Source organism: Salminus brasiliensis, chromosome 22, assembly GCF_030463535.1.
Source record: "Salminus brasiliensis chromosome 22, fSalBra1.hap2, whole genome shotgun sequence".
In the NCBI taxonomy this organism is placed as follows: Eukaryota; Metazoa; Chordata; class Actinopteri; order Characiformes; family Bryconidae; genus Salminus; species Salminus brasiliensis.
Genome location: NC_132899.1, coordinates 25,011,498 through 25,033,489, shown reverse-complemented (window position 1 = coordinate 25,033,489; position 21,992 = coordinate 25,011,498). Strand labels below are relative to the sequence as shown.

The 21,992-nt window shown below is 40.8% G+C and overlaps 1 protein-coding gene across 3 annotated transcripts in view; it reads right to left on the bottom strand.

Annotated features, from left to right (window-relative positions):
- Positions 1 to 3,694: 3,694 nt before the first annotated feature.
- Positions 3,695 to 21,992, bottom strand: part of exoc6 (exocyst complex component 6) — a 54,269-nt gene continuing 35,971 nt past the window's right edge. The window contains exons 18-23 of one of the 3 annotated variants that reach the window (XM_072666711.1): positions 20,617 to 20,796; positions 18,684 to 18,713; positions 14,240 to 14,381; positions 10,964 to 11,037; positions 6,948 to 7,060; positions 3,695 to 4,901 (exon numbers count right to left, since the gene is read on the bottom strand). In XM_072666711.1, coding sequence (XP_072522812.1) covers positions 4,769 to 4,901; positions 6,948 to 7,060; positions 10,964 to 11,037; positions 14,240 to 14,381; positions 18,684 to 18,713; positions 20,617 to 20,796 — 672 coding nt within the window. In that variant the 3' untranslated portion in view covers positions 3,695 to 4,768. The other 2 variants (XM_072666710.1, XM_072666709.1) reach the window with 2 other exon arrangements.

Sequence of the window (21,992 nt, the reverse complement as noted above, 5' to 3'; positions counted from 1 at the left end):
ATTTTATTTTTAGATTTATTTCTTCTACATTTAAGCTAGGGCCCGATTTTATTTTTAGATTTATTTCTTCTACATTTAGGCTAGGGCCCGATTTTATTTTTAGATTTATTTCTTCTACATTTAAGCTAGGGCCTGATTTTATTTTTAGATTTATTTCTTCTACATTTAAGCTAGGGCCTGATTTTATTTTTAGATTTATTTTTTCTACATTTAGGCTAGGGCCTGATTTTATTTTTAGATTTATTTCTTCTACATTTAGGCTAGGGCCTGATTTTATTTTTAGATTTATTTCTTCTACATTTAGGCTAGGGCCTGATTTTATTTTTAGATTTATTTCTTCTACATTTAGGCTAGGGCCTGATTTTATTTTTAGATTTATTTTTTCTACATTTAGGCTAGGGCCTGATTTTATTTTTAGATTTATTTTTTCTACATTTAAGCTAGGGTCTGATTTTATTTTTAGATTTTTTTTTCTACATTTAAGCTAGGGCCTGATTTTATTTTTAATTGTTTTTTTTCTACATTTAGGCTAGGGCCTGATTTTATTTTTAATTGTTTTTTTTCTACATTTAAGCTAGGGCCTGATTTTATTTTTAGATTTATTTCTTCTACATTTAAGCTAGGGTCTGATTTTATTTTTAGATTTTTTTTTCTACATTTAAGCTAGGGCCTGATTTTATTTTTAATTGTTTTTTTTCTACATTTAGGCTAGGGCCTGATTTTATTTTTCATTGTTTTTTTTCTACATTTAGGCTAGGGCCTGATTTTATTTTTCATTGTTTTTTTTCTACATTTAGGCTAGGGCCTGATTTTATTTTTAGATTTATTTTTTCTACATTTAAGCTAGGGCCTGATTTTATTTTTAGATTTATTTCTTCTACATTTAAGCTAGGGCCTGATTTTATTTTTAGATTTATTTCTTCTACATTTAGGCTAGGGCCTGATTTTATTTTTAATTGTTTTTTTTTCTACATTTAAGCTAGCGCCTAATTTTATTTTTAGATTTTTTTTCTACATTTAGGCTAGGGCCTGATTTTATTTTTAATTGTTTTTTTCTACATTTAGGCTAGGGACACAATGTGAAAAAAACCTAATATACAATCATATACAAAAGTTTGGACACCCCTGTTCAAATGACATTTCTTTAAATACATATTTTATAGATGTAGATATGTAAAACTAAGTGAATCATTTCTTAATTATAAATATATATTTTCCATTTTAAAGCATATTTCCTCTTTATTTGATAAATAAATACAATTAAATATTATTTCTAAATACAGTTTTTTTTTTTAAACAAACAGTGATCATGCTTCACAAAGGGCAAGGTGTGTCTCTGTAGAGGAGGAGTACACGTAAAATATAATATAAATAATAAGAATGTAATGTAAACAGCCCGACCTTTCACTACAAACTACCCAGAGGTTTAAAAACACAGTGGCAAGGCTGGGTTACTCAACAGCATCTTGGCGTAAAGATCATTCCTAAATGGCAGGGTGAGAATCGACTGACAAGTTAACCTTGAAATTCTATATTTTGCTTGACAACTTTGATCTAGTGATGAACTGATCTACATTGTTGTGCCACACCTGACAGCAGACTCTTTGTAAGTGGCGACTGTGGAGAAGGGTGTTGATGGCAGAATACTCAGAACACTATGAAATCTGAAGTGTGTTTCTGTGGGAAACACAGAATGCCTTAAATATGCTAAGGTTATTGAGAGCCAGGGTAGAAATCATCTGCTGGAGCTACAATGAACTAAACCAGTGGTTCCTGAAGTCAGTCCTGAAGACCGTACTCATGAGCTTGAGCATTGGCTTGATTAGTTACTACGGGGGGGGGGTTAAAGGTAAAGTTAGCCAAGGACTCATGTTTACAGTTTCACCCTCACCTAGGGCAGCTAATCATCTAAAACATGTATATATATATATAAATTTTGCACTGGAGCCACGAGGTAAATACAAAATGTGACATTTCTGTCCAACACGTGTTAAATCATTGACTAGTCACATTGCAGACGGTTGGCGATCTCCTTAGCAGGCCATTAATCTGTCCTCTCACCTGAATTGATTTTTTTCAAGAGCAAAGTTTAGAGGAGTTGTGCTCATCATTTATAAAATTAATTAATTAATTAAAAAACCTACAAAAATCAGTAACTTTGCAGGGATTGTAATACATGTTTGCTGTGCTTTACAAGTCAACCTTATACTGTGGTAAAAGTCTCAGTAGCTACACAACTCTATAAGAGAGTCACTCTTGTTCTATTCAAGATGACTCATGGAGAACTAGCACTAGTTAGCAAGTGAAAAAACTGTCATTTTTACATTTGATATATTTTGGAACATACCATGCTGAAAACTACAGACTAGTGGTATGCAATGTTTATGTGTGAATGTATATTAAGTAAGTAAATAAATCAATAAATAAATAATAAATCTGCGCAAAACCAAAATACTAATTAAATTAAATGCAACCTTCAGTGAATGAATGTGGACTTGGTTTGTATCGGGTAATTCATGAAACCCAAGAAAAAAAAACGACAAAAATATGACTAGTAAAGATATTTCTGCATGTGAATTTGAGTTTATCTAGTGTTTTAGATCTTGTTACAGTTACGCCAAACAAACACAATGTGCATCTCTGACAGATTGTGTAATTAGAACCCCGCCTGCCAGTGTTAATGGAGGGAACACATTGTGTTAAAATAACACAAAACATGTAGCCTTAACTGGACACATGGATGTGTTAAATAACAAAACATGTTGTTCTAACACATCTGTTTTAGGAGTGTAGGGAGTGAAATCATCTGTGATATTGTATTAATAAAGCCATGTTTTACCCACTTACCTTTAATGGAAAAAGGTTAAATGCTACATTGGATTTGAGTTTCCAAATTTCACACATTTCACTCACCTGCCTGAGTCAACAACTTTCATATTTGCAATGAAAACAAGAGTGCTTTAAACAAAAATGCTGCAACTTCTCAGCTTTCACCAGTGCAGACTACATTCTCTCTAGAAGGAACGCTTTCTCAGAAACTACAGAAGCAGCACTTCAGACACCAAACTAAAATTCCCAAAAAGAAGATGAGACATGAAGAACTTTACATGTACCAAAAACACTGGCCACAAGTAGTCCAGCCCCAGTTAGCTTTGATGATAAATATCTGTTGAGTAAAATAAACAACATCAGTTTGGTGATCCACATTTTATTAAAGCACACAAAGAAAAACAAATGGATTGTGGAAACAAGCGCTCATTGAAATTCATGGCAGAGATGCTACAGCTAACTGCCAGTGGAACATTTCTTGGACATTTTTCTCTTTTGACACCGAAATAATGCAGGGGTTTAAGTAGCTTGTTTGCGTTTCAGCCATGACACCGTGCTCGACCTCTCACGGCTCGAGAGGCATCGCTGAGAATTTGAAATACATATTTAAAGTCTACTGTACATGGTTTAGATTTAGGGAATGGAAGAACCCTTCCCTGAAAATGATGTAGAGAATCCCTACATTCCATTGAACCGGAAAATGTGGTATATACAATGACGTGTTAATTATATATATATATATATATATATATATATATATATATATATATATATATATATATATATATATATATATATTCATATATTCATATATATATATATATATATATATATATATATATATATATATATATATATATATATATATATATATTCTTTTTGGAAAGGCAAACTTAAATAATATTCAGTGCATAATAATGCCTGCTGATAAATCAAGGCCAACGCAATCATGAAATGTTTCAATTGTGAAATACAGGCTTCTGGACCTGTAGCCGGACCAATTATTGCTCTTTTAGTTTTGTCTTAGCGAGAGATTCTAAAGCATTTTGAACTCAAAAGCTTTCGTTTCACCCTGAGGAAATAAAAATGAAAGAACTCTATGGAGCGTTGCAGGCACAAAGCAACTGCCCTGTACATTGTGTCTAATGAAATGAAGTCGATGACTGAAGCTCATCTTCCCTTACATGAAAAAATGGTTCTGAGTAAGTGTATAAGTTATGAAAAGGTCCCCTGGCCTTCTTTAAATATTAAAAAAACAAACAAACAAACAAAAAAAAAAACATACTCATGCAAAGTGTTTTTGTCCCCACCAAGTTACCTTAGTCTAATTTCACTCAAACCAGACCAGTGGGGAGCATGACTTTACAGTAGTGTTAAATATATTTAAAAATATGTACAATTAAAACGTCCTCCCCTATCACACCAGAGAGAATTTCAAGACCTCAACGTGAACATCAGTCTCGTAGGCGGACTTCATGATCCCTCACTCTCACGCTCTCACACCTGCACTCTGAACACGCTCCACTGTAGCGATACAATCATTTCACTTACACAATATACAAAACATAGTTCTCAGCCATTAAAAATACATTGCAAGAAAAAAAAAAATGCTGCTTCGTTGTTTGTGTTCAGTAATCTGCCTGGCACCCCCCCCAACCACCCTCACTTCTATGTTTGTCCCATATTTACAATATCAATCCGGTCAGAAATGGAAGGTGACACAGTGGGAGATGTTTGGGCAGACAACATGAGGGATGCAGTTGCATGAACTTACTACATCACCGTGAGCAGCTGCACACCGAACATAGTGAACACTGCCATCACACTCTGAAACGAAGGACCAATGAACAACTGTGGTGTAGTGTGTCAGCCTTGCGCACCATTGGCGAAACAAAGCCAACTAACAGGGGGGAGAGCTTGGGGGGGTGGGGGGTGGGGTTTAGGAGTGCTGGGACATGCCGTTGACCAGGCTCCTGAGCTGCTTCACCACTGTCTCAATCAGCTTCTGCTTGTCACGGTCGTTCTTTCTGAACTGAGAGAAGATGTTGTTCTTTTTGCTTGTGTCCTTCATCCTAGAGGAACAACACACATTAGTGCAAGGCCATCACAGCACAACAGCAAGTCAGCTTTCATCTCTTAGTGGTTATGTGGTGCGTTTTCTGATTATGGAGTAAAGGCATGCCGCAAAAAGGGTCTTCTCTATGTACCATAGTGTTAAAACTTTAACATCGCTCTGCTGTGCAGCTGTATCTAACTGGAAATGCAGTTAGCTTCATTCAGGTCTATGTAGCTTAAGCTTTTGCCTGTAAACCAGTTATGTCTGCTGCTCACTATGCCCTACAGAAGCCCTAAAATTGAAAATATCAGAAACATTTGCCACCCCCCCCCATTTTCTCCCAATTTGGTACTGCCAATTAATTTCCCCTAGAACTAGCGATGCTCCCGACACTAGGAGAGTAAGGACTTAAGGTCAGGTCCCCAGCTCTGCCGCATCAGGTAACAGACGCCTGTGCAGACTAACAGTGCTTTAAGAGTGATGAGGAAAGAGAGCGCCACCTACCCACTCGGAGAAAGCATGACCAATTGTGCTCTCTCTGGCCGCGGATGGCAGAGAAGCATGGTTCAGGATTTGGACTTGCGGCCCACGGGCCATAGTGGAAGCGCATTAGACTGCTGTGCTTCCTTAGATTTGCACTGGAGCTACTAAGCTAATTTAACTCAGTAATGGAGGCTGATATCAGAACGTTCAGTTACCAGTAGTAACCGAAGTGTAAAGATATTTGTTTAACATACTGTGACATAGTGTCAGAAACCATGTTATCAAATCTATATGAAATTACTTGGCATGTTTGGAGTCCAAACTTTGGTTCTTTACATCAGAACTGGGACTGAGGCTAACATTGCTAATAATGACCGAACATCAATAGTAAATGGATTTCTATGAACCCACAAAAACAATATCCAGGTCTTTATTAAACTCATGTACAGAGTCTGAGAGGTTTAGGAATACAGCATGACAAAAAGTTCACCATGTAACACGGCTGGTATTCACCATAAGGGCTGACTGCATAGTTATGATGGTCATAATGGTACATACCTAAAATGCTCAGCTGTGTTTTGTTTTACCTTTTTATTATTACATTTTTTTACATATATTATATATTTTTCTATACTTCAAAGTGAGCCGTTCTGCACCCTAAAAGCACCTCAACCAGCCTGCAAAACCTCAGTGAATATCGGCTGTGGTTAGCAGGTTGAGAGAGGTTTTGGACCAGTATTTACAGAAAGGTTTTGGTGACTACTGCATTCTTTAGTACATGTTAGCAACATTAGCTTCACACATTCAGTTTAAACGTAAAATAGCAAAAAAATTGGTAATTTTTTTACCAAATGGTTATCATCTTCATACAGTTTAAGGTGAGAAAGCGACAATTTACACATGCAATGTGTATTATGCAAATTGGTGGAGTGTTCAATTACTTTTTGGCCACATTAGCCTTGAAGCTCCACAATTCAAGATGCATACTTAAAGAATTTCAGAGTAAAGGGAAAATTGCTAAAAATGTTTTGCTAAATCCCTGGTCAAAAGTGAACACTTACTGTGCTCAGATTTATTTTTGTGCTCTGCTAAGCTAAACTATGACAACAAAAAGCAAGCTTGTAAGGACCATTTAGCGTCGGATGGAGTTCTATAAGGGCATATTTATTTGAATTATTTATATTTATTTAACACATTAATGAAGCATTTGCGGTGCTTGTAAAGAAAGAAGTATTTAGATGGGCTTAAATGTGAAATGAGGTTCAAGCTGTAAGACTCCAGTAAACAGTGTGAACTCTCTTAAGAGTGAACTCCAGAATGAAACTGCTTCTACCTACCCTCTGTTGACTCTGTTGGTGAGTGTGTTAGCAGTAAAAGAGAAACACAGGGGAGGAAAAATGCACATTAGGTGCTAATGAACAGGAACAAATTGTACCGTGAACCGGCATCTACAAGTACATGTTTCTAGAACATACCAAGAACACCTCTTTTACATAAACAGATGTTTAAAGTGTTGTAAAACTGCTGGAACAACAGAGGGCAAATTAATGAATGAGACGTCTATTCGATGAATACTGACTTTTCCAAAAGTGCTAGTGCAGTAGAGGGGTTGACCCGCAGATACTTGGAGGTGGGCTGGCCATAGTCTGCCAGGTACGTGGACCAATCCCACACCATGAACAGGTCTAGGAGCTGCAAAACAAATAAACAGCAGGTTCAGATAATTATAATGCAGGGTGAAAGACATACATAAACAAGACAATTACCATGAAGACAATAAGCTAGCATTACTGCTAATCTTAATTCACTGAAAAGGTGATGCGCCTGGCTTTCAGGAGTGGGGGAGGTGGGCCGTTTGAGCTGCTAGCGGGGGTTAGTTCTGGAGCACTTGTTGGAAGCTGGGAGCTGGCACTTAAAATGCAAAAAGGAAGAGAAATCCCTTGGTGACCTCTGGATAACCTGCACAGGGACTAATCCTAGCTCCACTATGGCCTGCGGTCACACTGCTACACGCCTTCCTACCACTTTGCACCTCCAAATGTAAAGCAGGGCCCAAGCCTCAGACGCATTGTACTTAAGCCTTTAGCGGGGAGAGATCGCTCCCTTCAATGTATGCTAATTAATATGAATCAATAGGGGGACAATTGCTGGCTGGCTCGTTCATTATGAAGGAGCTTTGAAAGGGTGGGCTTCAGAGCTAATTCCATTTCACACCTGCCATGTGGTCCGTATTGGGGAGGCCTGTTTGCCGGAGCATCATGTAGTGCTGTTTGCTGTTCCTGCTGGGCTGCAGCATTGCTGCTGCTACACTGAGGAGGACACTGGGGTGGGTCAGTGGGAGAGACCCTGCCAGTGTTTGGAAATGCCAATAAATGCAGATCCCAGGGTGGCTTAGTCTTTTAGGGCCAGTTGATTACATTTAGGCTCGCTGCTCAAAAGAGTTGATAATGATGCCCCATCCATCCAAACAGGCAATGTTGCTGTGCTTTGGGGTGGCAGATATTTTGGTGCCTTGCTAAAATAGGGAAAATGTATTATTATCTGTCTGATATTTTAGCCTTTATATTACAGCCTGTAACTGTACTCTGGTTGGGGTGGGCTGGTCATAGTCAATGGTGGTCGACTACTTGATGCCCTATTTGGGCTCCAATTCTTTCAGCCAAGAACAGAAAGCTGAGGCTGCAGTGGGCACAGGCGCAACAAAACTGGAAAGCTGAAGGAAACATGGCCTGATCTGATGAAAGAGGCACACATATGGAAAGGTCAGAATTTCATGAATTCATGGACCCACAACAATCCAGGCTGATGGGGGGGGGGGGGCATGTTCATCTCATTATGGCCACCATTTACTTATTGTCTAATGACTGCAAGATAATACACCACGTCACAAAGCAAAGGTAATCTCATACCGGTTTCATGCAATCAATGTGTTCAGTGTTCTTAAGTAACCAACAGAACCTCCATGGGATGTTGTAGAATAGGAGAGTCTTCAGTGCTGTACAGATACTCCAGCAGTATATGACTGGTTGCAACTGAAGACTTTCAGATGATATCACAGCACCTCTGACTCCTCGCCAGGCCTTAGCTGGGCTGATTCTAATCCCCTCTAAATTGCATTTCACCCACAGGGCACAACATTTAAAAGGAAAGCCCCTGCCTGAGTGCACGGTAGCAGCAGCAGCATTCAAACCTGTCAGGACCTATATAGTCTGTGCTGCCTGACTCCCCTGCAGTCCACCGTCACGCTTTCACGGCCTGCCTCAGCGCACCCCTTGCACACAGAGCAAGCCACTCATCATCTTCTGGCTTTTGTTATCTGAATTCCTCATTCGCTTTGACAGCCAAGACAGGTCACCGTGAACTAAAAGACTCTCATGCAAACACATGCTCGATCTTCAGCTGCTGTCTGACAATGGCATTTCGGGAAGATGCAGTCACGACATGAGCCTGATCAACATGTTGCACATGGGGCACATTCCTCGTTTGCTACTTATCTGATAGTGATGTGCTTCCCCTGCGGCATTTAATTAAAAGTAGAATGAATTCGCCACCACAGTTGATGCAATAAATTATGAGTAAATCTACAGATTGAGGGCTTTGCATGTGAGGATATGAGAATCAACTGAGAATCTTCATAACGACCATAATAAATTATATAGGACGTCTAGGATTCTGTACGCCACGTGCTCGTAAAGTACCTGTGAGCATAGTGCATGAAGTAAATGTACGCCACGTGCAAAATAAACAATTTCTTTCTGACGTTCTTATGAATTCGGTCAGCCAAAAGGGTTCGGTTAGTTTCACCCTTGGCCTTACATGGCCCTGCTACATTCACAGGATTGAGTTACAGCTAACAAAGGCTTAAGAAGTTGTTTAAAACAGCTCAGAGTAAACAAGGGTCTCCATTAGGCGTCCCATGATTGGCAGGAACATTGTGACCTCTCCATTTGGGGTCAGCACATCCTCAAACAGGCCAATTCCACTGGATCCATTCTGTGTGCTGCCTGTGGCCCTTGTCAAAATCGATACCTAAGCATACCCCTGCCCCCTTCAGTTGAGCGGCGCGTGTGGTACGAGTGGTTAACCTCTAGAAAGGGGGCAGGCCGGGGTGAGGAGGTAAAGCCTGACCACTGGCGCTCTCTTCTCCTTATCTGCGACCGAGGTGCCTGACCCTGGCCACAGTGCTCTCTCCCTGATACAGCCGCATGAAAGGAAGCAAGAGTGCACTTGAAAAGAGCTGTCAGCGAGCCCTCCCGAAAAAACCTGGCGAGGATCAAAGCAGGGTGGCGCGCACAGTAATCTGGCCAAGAATCTCAGGCAAACAGGAGCGAGCAGCTCAGGTGTATCGCTGTGGCATGCTGTCTAGTATTTACAAGTACTGTCTATTACGTGTTTTGAGGTCAAAACACATAAGGATTGCTTCTTGCAATGCAATTTGTAGATCGTGGCCAAGTTCTCAGGGTTTATGGAAGTCCGTGAACTGCAGTTCAGCTGTATTTAAGGAACATTTAGGGAATACATGCTTATGTATTTGAACCTGTGTAGCTGTTTCTTTTGTAAGAAGCTACATAATCAAAATCAAGATAACTAATCAGCCAACTTGGTCAATTTACCTCTGTGCATTCAACTAATACAGACTAACTGTTATTGGTATCATATTTAATCAATCAATCACTATCTAAATACGATAAAGGATAAGACCCATCAATACACATCTGAGGCTCTGGCTCTTGCCTGGGAATGAGGCGACAGGCTGCGCCTCCAACCTGTGCGTGATTCCCCACCGCCAACGACAAGGAAGTCTGCCAAACAACAGTGAGGCACGCTGGCTGCAAACATGCAGGCAGGTTTGAAAGCGTATATGATCAACAGACAGGACAGACATGAGGGGAAGCAGCTCGGTTGAAAGCCGTCTGAGAACACTGCTTCTTCATCTTGCCAGTTTCAGTTATGATGCGAACACACCCATGCAGAAATGCAGCTTGCCCATATCCAGTTACACTCCAAAGACAACACAGGAAGAAACGTTTTTCCAGGCTTTACGCATCTCAGGAATGACAACAAATGGTCCGTGCCTGATATCCGTGCCTGATATCCGTGCCTTCATTCTGATTCATGTCCAAAATCGAGAACCACGCTAAGCACGCCTCTGAGCACCTCTTGGATGTGGATGATCAGACTAGAACAGAGCTGTTGCCACTAAAATCCAGTGGAAGGACAAGGCCGGTACAATCTCATTCACAAAATTACTACAAAGCTTAGAACAGTGGTCTGTATAGGAGTCTGTGTATTTCATTAGTATGTTAACATGGTTAAAGTTTTATTTTTCAAGGTTAACCCCCCAGTTTTTGACTAAGAATAAATGTTCAAACTGAAAAACATGACGCAAGAGACTGAAGCTGCCAAATTGCTTGTTTCCCTTCTCCAGTGTGGGATTATAATATGTTAATATAAGAATGATATTTCAGTATGTTAATATAAGAAAGGCAAGTTTAATTATTGCCCTGCTGAAGTCTGTGTGCCTCGTCTTGAAGTCTGTGTAATCAGTTTTTGACTCTAGACTACTCGTGTATGATGAGGAGATGGGTACCATACCTGTCGAAGGTCAATAAATGCCAGCTGTAGTGTGTCACCCTGGAATCCTGGCACAGGCTCTGAACTGGCAAACACTGCAAAGAGAGCAGTAATGTGAGTGTTTTACAATGCAGTTTCAGACCTTACACAGTTTGGCCTTCAGTAACATTTACAGTGAGTGAATAATTCAGTGTGCGTCATATCGATCATCGTAGCTCTGAATTGGTACGAAGCGTAGATGTGCATTTACCCTTCCGCTGTTTGCGGAGTACTGTGTAACCATTAGCTTTATTGTGCAACACAGCATTGTTCCCCTTTAAAAATGACCACTACTTTCAAAACATCTCCAGTTACTACACACTTGACAAGCGAACCTATAAACACACCAGCCAGGCATTCAATCAGCGCATGAACAGCGACAGATCTCAGATATGTATTGTTTGCAATGAACAAAGGTTGCGGATGTTAAAGTGCCTCAGTGTTTTGACCGGTGGAAGCTAAACCACCGGTGAATTCAACAGGATCGTAACATGACGAGCTCTGCTCCCACTCCTCTATTCACAGCAAGCCAGAGGGCTTGGGTATTCCCTGCTGTATCTGTGCCGATGAACCCAGGTATGAACTCTGTTTCACCCCGTGATACCTGCTGCAGGGCTCTACAGGGGCAGCCACGAACAACAAACACACGCACGCATGCCAGCCAGCCAGCCAGCTTTTTTTCTGCCTCTGATAAAGCTTATGAATGCTCAAATGGCTACAGAAAATACTCTAAATATTATATAATACGTTTCTTGAATAGCAGCATAAATGAATTTCTATAACATGAAACCAGAGAATGCTTTATTAAAATATTGTCAATGTTGTGCAAAAACCTTGTATCTTTCATCATTTTTTTCAAAGTCTTTTTACACTAACCTTCAACTTGAGAAGGTTTTTCTCTCTCCTGTAAAGTTGCCACTTTGGAGATATGTGATTGTTGCGTGACATCAACAATATGATAACTGATGCAATAATTTTGCTAGAAAGGCTGTTTTTTTAAACTTGTAGCGGTCCTCAACGTACAAAAATGCATACACACTTGCACACACCCTTTCATATACTCTAGACTAGAAACCCTGTATCTCCCAAACAACTCCTTTACAGTAGAAGGGAAAATGTTCCGAATGCAAACCTACAGCAATGTGCAAACTTACTCAAGTGTGTTTTCGGCAGTGAACAGCCCGTATAACACAAAAAAGTCTGTACTGCTGGTCAGTGAAGTGGCTGATTTGAACTGTTAGGAGAACACCGGTTTGCTTGCTGACTTCTCTGTGAACTCCAGACACTGCATGGATTTGTTCAGTTGCTCCAGTCCAGCAGCTCACGTGAGTTACTTTAATGATGGGTTGATTACATAAGCTAGGCATTAGATGGTGACTGTAAATACTGGCCTTCTTCCCAATAGAGCTTTGTAAATTGTACTCAGACACACTCATGCTAAATCACCATGTCTTTTTTTTTGTTCTTATTGAAATAAATAAACTTTTCTGCCTAGATACATGTCCAAGAATTTTACGCAGTACTGTATGTTGGACCATTTCTATTAGTCCAAAAAGTTCAAGCAGAATGTGTAATGTGACAGCGATGATAGACATATTTTGTGATGTGTGGCATGTGGGGGGGGGGGGGGTCTTGTTTTCAGGCACGCAAAACGCGGTCGTCTGCCTGAGCACCAGCGGTAGCGCTTGAAGGTCACGGGTGGGTCTCTGTGCAAATACGATGTGTGAAAAAGGTCGAGCCGGTTCACAGTCATTAAACTCAATCCTGAGCTCAAAGGGTTGCGGCTACAAAGGGAAAAAGAGATCATTAGAAATGTGCTACATGCCTTAGATGTGTGTCTGTTTATTTTAGACAAGTTTCTGAAAGCAGCAATTACAGCGTCTGGGCTAAATCCACCAACAGGCACGTCGGCTTTTGAAATGGGGCATGGGCGTCTCGGTGAAGGAACAGATTCTTAAAGGAAGTGGCTCATTTTTTTCTCTTTGGAGTGCCTACGACCGTAAGAGGATAGCATCTAGAAAAACCAACTGCATGTGTGGTTACGCACATCCACCCGAAACGGCCCCTTTACACTTAGGTGAAGTTTTAAGACGTCTACAGATGGTTTTCCAGACAGAGATTAAATCTAGTCCTAGACTAAAAAGGAGTTTCAAGGAATCCCCCTTCATGACTGTGATTAGGAAGAGGCTTAATCGGTGTGTGGAAAGAATGACCCTTGTTTACAGTATTTTAAAGAGATTTCATAATGTTCCACTGCTTGTCATGACAGAAAACGGTCAACTGCCGCAGCATGGTGACGAGTGAGTCGCGAGGTCATGTTTGTAACTGCTAGAAGTGCTGCGAATGCCGACTGTGCGCTCAATCGTGCTTAAAGCGCATGCCTGTGTAAAAGCCCTCTTTTCCCACAGTGGCTGGTTATTTCCTAGTAACACCCCAGTGAAGCAAAAGCTGATAGTAGGGATGATCAGATACAGAGCAGCAAACCAACCCCAGCCCCAGTTTCTCAACAGCTTTGTAGTTTCACGATCATCTCAAATGGTAGAGAGAGTGGCATGTGATGCTTAAACAGCATTATGTAGCATTTTTCCCTTAAAATAACAGCTTCAAAACCATGATGAAGTTCCACCGACCTGTTATAGGAAGAATAGTGCCACTATCGCTGTACTCCGGGCTCAGCACAGTTATGATAAATTTGGTGATGAATCTGGGCTTAATTTGTGTACCGAACTAACCGTCATATGTTGTACCACTAGTAGACACTGGTGTGAAACAGTTAGGGGTAATCTTAAGTTGTAAGCTGTTAGTAAGTTAGCAACATGCGATGCTAGGCTCAAGCTAATTAGCGTCTAAAATTAAAATAAAAATAAACATGAGGATCTAGCCTAACAGTTATGTGTCAGATATCAATCAGATGCTTTCCGAGAGCAGGGAGAGTGAGAGAGTGATGAATATCCTTAATAGCAGAGAGACATTTTGATATATATGTTATTATTTTATTTTATTATTAAAGTCTCCTCTTATCACATGACACTCCTAAGCTGGAAAACGGACACTAACGCAGCGTCACTGGACAGCTCTACATGCTTGTACGAGAACACCAACCGCCAGCTTACAAACACTCATGCTGGCTAGCATTGCACTGAGCACAAGGACAGGGAGGATTGTCCTTGCCACCAATAGAGAGCAGATATGCTGGACTGGTGACTTTATCTGGCGTTCCTGATGTTCACACCGTTCACCACTCACACAACTACTCACATTCACACTGTATGACGTCCAGGTTGAATTGCTGAATGGCTCCCATGCTGATCTGCTTGAGCTCCGTGTCCAGCAGCATCTGCATCAGCGATGTGGCAAGGTGCTTGCATGCCGACATGCAGGCTGTCTGGGCCACCTTACCCTATATGAGCGCACACACACACACACACACACACACACACACACACACACACACACACACACACACACACACACACACACACACACACAAGGGACAAAACAGAAGAGACATTAGGTAATGCTACACTACTCTGTGACTTATCACAGCTTTAAGATCTCTGCTCGTCTTCTTTAAGTTTTAGCTCTACACACTTTTTGTGAACTACATTTATCTGGGACTACATATTATTACATTATTTTGAGGACTACATATATCTGTATTACAGGGATACTGACAGATATGACTATTTTCTGTTTAAGCTATTGAATTTGATCTATTATATGGATACTTTAATGTAAGAAATGCAGGTAGTACGTGCATCAATATCAGGCAATGTAGATCTAGATTAGAGATGCACTAATATAGGAATTTTGGGCCAATGCTGATTTTTTATTTTGTATATTTTTAAAATATGAATGTTGCTATTGTTAGAGTGTGAATAATTCTGATGAACCTACCAATTTAATAAACCTATTAAAATGTACTAAATCCTTTTGGGAGTTCAGTAAATACACCATCAAATATCATCTTTAAATATAAGTCAAATCGGGGGGAGAACGGTTAGAATTCCGGGACGAGCTGCGTGCCATCAGTAGCCAGAGTCTGGCTTGAATCATGCTGCTAGGCTGTTCTCTCACGGCACTCACTCCTCACATCACTCCTAGAGGGATGTTGGTCAGCACTGACGTCTGTTAGCTGTTGTATATGAGCTGAGGAGCTAAGAGCACGCTGATTACCTACCGATGTTGCATCAGCGGCAGTTTAAAAACAGGCAGTGGCTGGCTTCATGTGATGTCTTCATTCCAACTGTCGAGAGCCTTTGCTAGTGATGGGGGAGCTCAAATGAACTGGGATTGGGTAACTGGCCATCCAAATTGGGTAGAAATGAGGTAAAATTTGAAATAAATATCAGTCAAATTATATTTAAGCAATAATGAACGTATTCCGATATCAGCGTGCATCTAATATGGGTACATTAGTTAACAAGACCCCTCACCCTAACTGAAATGTCCTTGGAAAAAAAATGCTTGGTGAGTTTACTTCTTTATCCGTGAGAACATTTGGTCTGACGGTAAGGCCTACAGTTCGGACACACAAAGACCAGTAAATCACACTGCTAATGACCAATCATGCAGGTCGACAAGGCTCATAATGAGCAGGGTTGTACAGAAGGCAAGATAAACCAACCATATTCAACACACTCACACACAAACACCCATGCACTAGCTGCTACACCAATATACATGCTGATGACCAACAAAAACAACAACAAAAAAAAGGAGAATTATTTTTATCATCATCTTGGACCAATTTACAATCCGGAAATGAACAAAACATACAAACAAAAGAGCTTTTCCAGCAAACAGGCAGAAGACCTTCAGCACATCAACAACCCTGTTCATCATTAGGATGCTATTAACAGTGATTAGAGACGCTTCATCACGAGTGATCTGTTCGGGTTAAGTTGCATTTCTCACATTAGCCAAGGATAATTACCACAACGACCAACCAACGTGGTGTGAAGAAGACAGTGTAAGACCTAGACAGTAACCATGCCGCATTTTTTAGACATGCTGATACAAGGGGTGCAAGTTCAGAACCAGCCAGAATCAGACGATATTTGCTCCGAACCCGTGATTAGAGATTAGTTCTATTTTGGTCAATCTCAATCACAACTGTATGGCATAAATAAGGGGAACTTGCATCTAGCACAGAGCTAGCTAAGGCATGCTGCATTTTAATGTTCTGCATTTACATTTGTGTGCGTCAATAAAGAGTTGACCTTGATCTGCGGATCATCGCTCTCACACATTTTTGTCATTTGTCTTTTTTTGACATAAGTTTAATCTGCCAGTTGTTTCTTACACAGTGTCAAAATTCCATGGACCAATAGAAATGCTCCAAAATGACCTGGAATATAATCTTTATACAATGACTTTTACTAAAAGGTCAAAAGTTTTCTGCCTTCTCCTGGAAAGTTTTGCCACAAGCTTTTTGCGTGACAGCGATGATATACACAGTGATCCTGGTAACTACTAATACTAGATGATAACGGCCCAGATAAACAACCTTTTAAACATGTAATTTCATATCAACATATGCACCAACGAGCCAAAACATTATGACCACTCATGCAAAGACTCGTAACTCGATTTATCTCGTAACGGCAGTGCAGATTGAGGTCTGGGAAACATGTCAGAAGGTCACTGAACAGTCTGTTCTCATATCCGATGGGTTGGATGTGGGAGAAATGGTATAAAGACATAAGGGACTCTGTGACAGCAGTCAAATCGGTTTGGCCAGGCGGCTAGGTCAGAGCATCCTGAAATGGCAAAGGCTTGCATGTGCTTCCGGTCAGCAGTGGTGAGAACACAAGCCAGTATGGTCTATAAACTGAGAGAGGGGAATGTTTAAGGATGGTTACAGGAACAGTGCATCACACCCTACTGTGTTTGGGATCATGTAGCCATAGACCAGTCACAGTGCCTTAACCTATCCCGGTCAATCATAGAAAGTGCCTACAGTGGACATGTAGGCGTCAGAACTGGACCCTGAAGACCTTTGGAGGTTCTTCAGTTTAAAACATTGGAGGAACCTCAGATGGCAGTGGCCTCTTTAAGCAGTAAAAATGCCTCCTGCTATCTGCACATGTTTGGGAATGGTCTTATAGAGTACACCGTCCATGCCTTGGCAGGTCAGAGCTGTTTAGGCGGCTCATGGAGTATCAACAGTATGTTAGGTAGGTGGTCATGATATTTTTGGCTCATCTGTGTATACATGCTAAGCTGTGATATTACTTAAAACAGCAACCTTTTCATAATTTCGTTAAAGGTATCATAATGATCGCTGCATACCGTGCTTTTAACAGCAATAAAACTGCTCAAACAATTATTTAGCAAAAATTCCTGGGGCCAAGCAGCTGAGTATACGAAAGGCCTCCTGCTAAGGATACTGATTAACTTTTAAGCACTTTCATGCCCAAGAAAAATCCCTGTCTCCAAAAAACACAGTCCCGTCCTCACTTCCATATACCATAAGGCCTTATGCTCCACTAGAAGAAGGCTAAGATATGATGCTAACTTCGTTGTATAAAGCAGTGGCATACAGTATGTATGCTATAGGCAAAGCTACCTTCAGGAATTGAGATGGTTATGGTTATGGTTATGCAGGAAGCAGAAGAGAAAATAACTAACAGGCTATTACAAGACCTACATGAACAAAAGGTCTGCTTACACTGCAGTACAGTGCATGGATGTGGCTTAACGACTGCGATATGCTTAAATTGCCGCCGTCACGCAAAAACCCTGCATCTCCATTTCTGCCACTTTTCACTGGCCGTTGTTCTTTACATTGTGTCAGCGTGTCATGACGAACGGACCAATAGAAATGGAATGACCTCTTTTTACATGGACTTCCATTAAAAGTTAAGGTTTTGTTGGGTCTCCTGTAAAGTTGCTATTTGGAGATACAGGGTTTTTGTGTGACAGCGACAATATATACCCTTACCCCCTTTTTTTAAGTTTAATCTGTGTCAATCTACATCGTTTCTGAGTTTGTTATGACTCTATTAATGTCATTCATGTCTGAACTGTTTATTTTGTTGAAAATATGAGGAACGTGTGATGCTATTTGACCTATAACTTGTAAAGGAATACTCCCAATGTTTTTCAACCCCATCTATATTCTGAACCTAAACCTGATCCATCAGCTGCATCTGTAGAGTCTCAACAATTACCTCGGACAATCCATCTAACACCTTTCTCTGAACTATGAAAATAACTGAAAACCTAAACACTCACAATACAGCTAGAACAGAGCCCACTGGGCAGATGCATCAGCACACATCACAGTTCCTGGCCCTAGCAAATGACCCAGCAGGGAAAGATCAAGTTAAAAGCACTCAAGTATTCCTTTAAAGCACCTCCACTCTGCTTGAGAGCAGATTTGAGAGCAGCAGGACGTTTCAGGCCACGTGTTTCGATAAGTCTGTCAATGACCAAGCTTTCGATAACGCAGTCAACGTTCTCATCAAGTCCTACGTTCAGCAGATGCTGGCAACCATGTTAAGACAGTCAGGGGGGAACAGATCAGGTGGGCACGACAGTTGATCTGGTTCACGCTTTGGCATGACGTGGAGAAAGAAAGCAAAGCAAGCCTGGAGGAGGCGGGTCCACACAGCGGACACAAGCATGCGGTGTACTTTTCAAATGTATTTATTTGATTTTATTTTCCCCTCTGGGGGCGTAAGGAGGGTTTACTTACCGACATCGCTGCATGATCATTGTTGTTATTCTGAGCAGAACCCCCAACAAAATAAAACACAAACAGGGAAAGAAAGTATGGCAACAATAAATGGACAGATAAAGAAAGATCTGATAAACAAGCATGCCTGGCAGAAAGAAACAGAAGGCTACAGTTACTTGGAGAAGAGAGAGAGAGAGAGAGAGAGAGGGAGAGAGAGAGAGGGGGAGAGAGAGAGGGGGAGAGGAAGAAAGAAAGAAAGAGGACATTCCTGGAAAAACAAACTGACCAACTGAACAGCAGTGGAAACCAAACTGGAGGTAAAGTAATAGCTTTATGAGCACAGGAGGGGCTGAGGAGGAAAGCAGGCAGGCACACTGTCTTCATTAAAAATAAAAGGGAGGGTGGTTTGGCAGATAACTGTGCTGAGCGAGTGAATGGTGAGCTCAGGGTCATTATCACACTCTTTAAAAATAGTGTTCTTTGAGTAAAGCCACTTTTTGGTTCCATAAAGAAGTGTGAGATGTGAGTGTGAAGAAACTTTGCTAAAGGTCTTTACGCTGTGCTCAGATGGCCGAGGCAGTAACATCTACTGTGCTGCGTTTTGGAGAAGACGGATGAGTCATTGTTAGTTATGAAATAGGATAAAACGGGTCCAAGGATCCATAGGATCAGAGAGCGAGGTTAGCCAGGCTACGAGAAGGTTAGACAGGGGTATTAAACCCACAACCCTGTAATCAATAACTCAGTGCTAACCACTAAGCCACCACTGCCAAAATGAAACCATGAAGGAAGCCCTAGCTTTCTCTAATGGGCTAAAAGAGCTAACCTGTCCACTACTGTATACCAGTGATTCATCGTCTTCTACAAGAAATCTTTTCTTCTCAGTGGACGATGTGCCATGTTATTTAGAGGATATATTTTCAGTGTTTTTGAACCCATCTGAACATCAGCTAGAGTTACAGTTGCTCTACCTCTGCCCGGGTCACGTCTTACCAACCGGCCTTGACATCACATTTTCCATTCCTAATAAAATATGAAATTTGCAGAAATTTGGCCTTAACTGTTCACACTTACATTTCATTTAAAGAAAATCGTTCCATAAAGAACAATATATTGAAGGGTCCTTTAGGGAGGAAAGGTGGTTCTTCAATGGCATTGTGCAAAGGACCCTGTATAGATAATTACCCAATAAAAAAAACAAATGTAGCTTCTCGTTAAATTAGCAGATATTAACTGCCAGTTTATATAATATAATATATAAAATAGAATATAATGCACATTCTAAAATTCACAGTAAGCACCAGAGCCTTGTAGATCCATTTACAGACACCGTAATCCAGTTTCCTATTCTTTTTAAAGATGGCTCAGTTTTGTCCTAGTCTTTTTTCAAGTAAAGCATGTCTCTGAAATTAATGCCGGACTTGTTCAATTACAGTTCAGTGCATTTCTGCTTTTGTAATGTCTAATATAATCAATAATGACAGCCTTAGCTGTTATACTGAGAGCTTTGTTTGAGATTCTGTAGATACAGCATTGTAAACTGAGCGCTTCCCCGAACCACCAAAAAAATCTGATACTGGTGACACCCAATGTCCAATGACCAGCCATCACTCTACCTGACTTCTATTGTAACCCAATTCTCCACCAAAAAGTCCAAATGAATGGCTTTCTACTTTCTTGTATCCCTTTGCGCAACAAGATACTTCTCACTGGGGCTGCTAACGCTGCTTCTGCTGCAGCGACACAACTGCAAAACAACAACAGAAAACACCACCCTTCAACTCCAACCATGCAACGACACATACGCTACAAGGCCACCACACACAGAGGGGGAGCAGCTGAACAAGTACATTTAAAACCCCAACAGAAACACACACTGGACCATGTAAAAGACCACACCAGTACCAGGACAACATGGTGTGTACTGAGCGCATGGCAGAGTGAACCTCACCGGAAGGTGCGTGAAGACCTGGAAGGTGCTGCGCAGGAAGTTGATGAGGTCCATGAGGTAGCCGCTGGCCCGGCCATCGGACTCGCCCATGTTCCACTCGTAGTCGGCCAGCTGGATGAACTCGTCGATTTTCTGGTTGAGCTTGGTGTAGATTTCGCCTTCAGCTGCGTGCCTCGCGTCCTGCGGACACACCGTCTAAGTCAGATAGCTCTGTTTGTTGTCTCAGGCTTAGCCTAGTTTTGCACTGGAGCAAGGTGGCTAACGTTGCTAACAAGTAATGGAAGCTTCCCACCTATAAGCACTAACAACCTGCACACCTTAGCAATCACACACTTTCCTCAAACTGTGTTGAGTCTCAAATAGCTAACAGAGCTAACGTGTTCACTGCTGTATATAAGTGAGTTGTCTTCTATAAGAGATTTTTTTTCTCCTCAGTGAACGATGTGCCATGTTCGTTTAATCAAATAGACTTCGGTGGTTTCTCACAATATATGATATACGGTTCTCTATATAATATTTATAATAAAGGACAAAAATACAGATAGAATTTAGTCTTAAATGAGGCTATTATTCCTACTACATTTTCTTTAGTGTGGTGAATTTTGACTAGTGTCAAATAATTGGGACGCATTGAACAACCAATCTGTTCCAAGAAAATCCTGGTTTCGGCTTCTGCTGCTGGGAATGTATTTTTATGATGGTCCACAGCAGATGAAGGAATTCAGCATCACCCTGCTGAAAAAAAAAACAGCCAGGCCAGCTTACGCCGATGGACAAGCTTAGCTCCTGACCAGCATATGGTATGTTTTCGTTCAAGTAACCAGCCTAACCTGCCTGACCATGCAGGATCAAACTTATCAACCAATATAAGCAGCTTGACTACCAGCTAGGCCAGGCTAGTCCTGCTGATAGACCTGCTAGTCTGAGCTCCAAATGAAGTCAAGAGCTAAGTTAGTTATTCAGCACTGGTGATGTTTTCGCTGGATGACCAGCTTTTTAACTACATTGACCAACATGGACAAGCTTAGAAAATCTGAAACCAGCTACCAGCAAAAGCCGGGTTCGAGCTGGATCCTTCAACAAGGCAGAACAATTATGATTGGTGTTGGCCAAGCATCTGCAGTCTGACTGGATTTAAATGAAGATTTCCTGCCGCTTTAATAAAGATATATATATATATATATATATATATATATATATATATATATATATATATATATATATATATATAGATGTTCATGCAGCATTATGGGTAAAATTACACATTTTATACACAGAACATATTTTGGGACAGATTTGGAATTTATAACATGAGCCAAGTGATGGTTAACATAAAAGAAATGACTATTAAAGAAACCAAGTAAGCTTTTGTGACC